The sequence below is a fragment of the Arachis hypogaea genome, chromosome 8 (genome assembly GCF_003086295.3).
Source record: "Arachis hypogaea cultivar Tifrunner chromosome 8, arahy.Tifrunner.gnm2.J5K5, whole genome shotgun sequence".
Taxonomy (NCBI): domain Eukaryota; kingdom Viridiplantae; phylum Streptophyta; class Magnoliopsida; order Fabales; family Fabaceae; genus Arachis; species Arachis hypogaea.
This window is the reverse complement of record NC_092043.1, coordinates 32457144-32461814: the sequence shown is the minus strand read 5'-3', so window position 1 is coordinate 32461814 and position 4671 is coordinate 32457144. Positions and strand designations below refer to the sequence as shown.

The following is a 4671-nucleotide window of genomic DNA, read 5'->3' as shown; positions in this document are numbered from 1 at the left end:
TTTGTTACCTTCAATACAACATACAACAACTCTATTCCCTCTGTACCCTGTAGCCTTCATTCCACGATCGAACAATATTATTCTAATCTTCTTGGGTCCCCAAAGGCAACCCGTGAGTCTTAGCTCTTGTTGTTGTGGTACCCCAATGCGGAACATCTCAATCTCACCACTCCCTATTATTATTTAGTCCTCTCCAAGATTATTTATATTTATTTTTAAAATAAGATTCTATGTATGCAAATTGCAAAGGAGGAAAATAAAAGAATTAACATTAAGAGCTAGCTAGCTAGTAGCTAAGAATAATATTACAAGGTTGATGAGAGGGAACAACATGGTTAGTGGCGGTGGTGGACACACTCAGCGGGTGTGACTGGGAACCTAGCAGTATCAGTGCAATAGTCATAGACCATATGGTTAGCCCTAACCCACATAAGCTGGTGGCTCTGGTGAACGTTCAACTCCGACATAGTTGGTTCATCCCACCAATACTTCTTATCCTCGCTGCTACTGCACCTCTTAGCATTTTCCGGGGCCACTGATGACGATGACACTCCCACTGGGCACTCACACGCGTCAATCGTGAAGTCCTTGTATGTGGCAACGAATGGTGCATGGCTCCAATCTGTCTTCACCCTACCACCCTGTGTGGCCCAATCATCTGCGTTCCATATTGAGCTGTACACTCCCATTGCTTGGTCTTTAGGGAAAGGGATTCCCTTGTGTTCAAGGTTTGTGTGCACCCTTATTGGCGTATCGTCCACTAGGAACCTGCCAAATACGAAATTAAAAGGTTACATGGCTATATTGGTAATTGCACAAAGATTCCCATGACCCAAAGGGGACACACAATGACACCAAGCCTAACCATGCTTCAAACACCACTTATCAAAAGCATGCAATTTCGTGTCCTCTTTCTACAGCTTTTTCAGTACCCTTTTAATTTCCCTTGTGCTTTATTTCTTTTTTGTTTTTTCCCACCTCATGGAAAATAATAACATCTCCAATGCATGTGCATTAAATAATAATGTTAACATATATGGCTTGATGGTGATTGGTGCTTACACAACTTGGCGTTGATTCCAGAAGATAGAGTAGGTGTGGAAGTCCTTGGTGGGATCGAACCATAGGTCGAGTCTCTGCTCCCTGTTACCAACACCATTCACATACACATTCGTCTGCACCGAATAAGGCTCACCAGTAGTGTTCCCCAAGAACTCAAAATCAAATTCGTTGTGATTTGGACCCTCCGATGACATCTGCCAATATAATAAGTTAACTTGTAAGCAATATATTCTTTGGTTGGTTTGATGGATTGCATTAATAATGAATCGGATTTATGTAAATCACGTTGTGAAAAAAAGGAGTAGGTAGCTGACACTAAATAGCTCTGGTATTAGTCTATTCATGGATTCATTTTAGAGTTGTCCGCACTTGAGTAAAATTCAATGTATTGAGCTAAATCGCATGAAAAATTAAATACTGCCTATAGAATAGGGACCCATAGATAAATAAAGAGTGAAGTACTAAAATCTCTATATGAGAGGTTAGCAAATCAAATATTTATTTATTTTTTATTTCACTTACATAGAAAGCAGTAACGGTTCCAGCAGAGTCACCCTCCACAAGCTTAAGTTGGATGCTCACTTTCCCAAACATATATTTGCTCTTTGATCCAAAACCAGCACCTACAATGTCCCAAAAAATGTCACATTATAACTCTAACACACAAATATCCAAATGGAATTAGTTTAATAAAAAATAAAGGATGGGATAATGACCTGAATAGTTATCAAGCTTGAGTTTAATGAGTTCGCCATCGTGGATGAAATGATCCAAGGCCCAAGCAGGTTGGTAGAGTTCTTCAAACTTGGAAGAGGCAACAACCCCCACCAAAACTAGACCCACAAAGAATCCCAAGAGACTAGACATCTTAGACATTGTTATGTTGAAGAGAGATAGAAAGAAATATGAGAAGAAGAAAAGAGGGAATTTCTGAAATGCCTTCACTGTGTGTGTGTGAGAGGGCTCACATGAGAGTGGTGTTGGTGTTGGGTTCTATTTATAGGCCGCATTCTGAACCATATCCACGTAACGGTGTTCTATGCCACGTCATTTGCCACGTTGGATTTCAAATTCCAAGAAACGGATGGATAAAAGAAATTCACACAAAATTACTACTTATTAGTTACTACTTTCCTTTATTACTATTAATTTTAAGAGACTCAACTAATTCTAAATTATGACGAGCTAGGTAATTTTTTTTTGGGGCACATTTAATGAACTCATGTATTTTTTTTTGGTGACTTAATGAACTCATGTATAAACTAGTGATCTAATATTTCAAGCAAGTATTACATATGAAAAATGTTATATAATTCCATTTTTAATGCAAAACATTTTTAGTTTATTGATTTGTGTTCCGCTAGATGGTTTTATTGACTAATTAACTATTATGCATTATCTGTACTGTTTGAATAATTTGCAATATGGAAAAATTGGTATTAGAAAAAGCCATGTTTGCAATCCAACTTTTAATATGTTGAACAAGATTGCATTTCAACATTAAATATACATATGTTCTTAAAAAAAAGAGCTTAACTAATATATGCTTAAGATAAATGAAAAGGCTATTAATTAAAAAACATGAGTAAAGTAACAATTATATCCTTAAAAATTCTGACTTCGAATTAATTAGTTATTTAAAAAATGTATTAATTTGATTTTTTTATTATAATAAATAATAGATATGTGATATTCTTTTATTAATTCTTCAGGTAAAATTTGATTGGAGTGTCTATACATGTAAATAAAGAGTAATTGATAAATTTTATATAAAAATTCAAAAATAATAAAAATTTCACTATCTAAAATTACATTATTTTTATATTCATGTAACAAAAAACGAAATATACACTACTATAAATAATAAAATATGGACAATTGTATTTTGTTTTAAACTATTCATTGATAAAAATATATATATATATATATATATATATATATATATATATATATATATATATGTCACCATTTGTTATCGTACTTATTATACATTTACTAAAATAAAAATTTAAAATATTGTATTTACAATAATTTTATTATGTGTTGTTAAAGTATATATTAGTTAAATTGATAAAATAAAATCACCATTACTTTTATCATTATGATTATATAAGATTACTAATGTGCTATGATTACCGAATTTTATAACAGTAGAAAAGCAATTGATTTTTTTTCTAATGTAATCAAGAACAATTGATCCTACTACAATTATTGCCACGATACCATTACTTAAAGTGCTATCATAACAACGTTGTGAGTGCAATTGTGCATTTGTGCATATCAATAGTTTCATATATCTTTAGTTACACTCGTATTCTATATTTTTGGCAATAATACTACGATTAACATCTCACTAACCATTTAATCTATAGTTAGATTTTTAATGTTCATTTTTAAAACTGCTGCTAACAGTTCATTTATAGGCGCACTTAAACTTTTATTCAGCCCAGGATAAATGTCTCAATTTAAAAGAATAATAATTGAGCACGAAAAAATTTAAAGTGTAGTAGTTGAGAATTATGATAGCCATGAAACATTTGAGGTTGGGTTAAAAATGTAGCCGTTACTGTGTGCAGGGATGAAACGTCATAGCTGGCCAAAGCTGTTTAAAGGATATGGGGCCCACCTTTTACAATCCATAAAGAATGATGCCAGATCTCATCCAATAGAATCTTACCACGTGGAAAATTACAGCTGGTGGTGTTCCATGCACAGCTGTCACCTTTTAAAAATAGCCTGCTTTTTCTCGCAGCCGTTGGATCCACATCCTTATATATATTCATTTCAAAACGCAAAAACATGCGCGATTGATCCACCACGCGCGCGTAATGAAAGGAAAACAGGCCCACTCGCGGCCTCTCATTAACCCATCATCAAATTGAATGCTTTCTGCTTCCACAAATGCTAAGTTAACAGCTCCTATTGTAAAGTACCGTCTCTTTTAATTTTAATAACTATTTAAAATAAAAATGAATTTTTGATAGGTATTATTTTTGTGTATATTTTTTTATTAATCACTTCTAACACACAAAAGTACAAAATTATACAATAATCCAAACTTCTGTTTTAAAAGAAAGAACAGAATATATATATATATATATATATATATATATATATATATATATATATATATATATATATATTCAAGCATTTTGATTTTTGATTATGGTACTCAGGTTCGGGGCGGCCTTGTGGGGGTTTCCCCTTTCCGCTTAATCTGCTCTGTGTCTCTTTTTTTTAATCAAATTTTCCAAAGTAAAAAATTAGTAAAATAAAAATAAAATTTAATTATTTTCAAATTAAAATAATAGAATTTAAGCATAATATACATGATAAAATTAACAATAATTCAACTTTATTTTAGAGAAACATTTTCGATTTTTTACTCCTTTTGATGACGCCATTTCCAGCTGGATTGTGCAGAGTTTATACTACCAAAAAGTCACGAACTTTTCCTTTTTATATTCACTCATCAATTCCCTCTCCCACTTACTAACAATGAATATAGATGCATTATTTCTGGACCTTGAGATCCGTGCACTGATTTATTGGGAATGTGTAGATAGACAGTAGAGCACTCCCACTAGTACTGCTACACTCTACAATCTA

At 32.9% G+C, this 4671-nt stretch overlaps 1 protein-coding gene across 1 annotated transcript; it reads right to left on the bottom strand.

Moving 5' to 3' along the window:
• Nucleotides 1-248: 248 nt before the first annotated feature.
• Nucleotides 249-2538, bottom strand: LOC112707043 (xyloglucan endotransglucosylase protein 6). Its single transcript, XM_025758597.3, has 4 exons — nucleotides 1779-2538; nucleotides 1585-1685; nucleotides 1063-1256; nucleotides 249-768 (listed from the first exon to the last, which is right to left on the bottom strand). The coding sequence occupies exons 1-4, from the start codon at nucleotides 1936-1938 to the stop codon at nucleotides 336-338; spliced, it is 888 nt and encodes a 295-aa protein (XP_025614382.1). The 5' UTR covers nucleotides 1939-2538; the 3' UTR covers nucleotides 249-335.
• Nucleotides 2539-4671: the final 2133 nt, after the last annotated feature.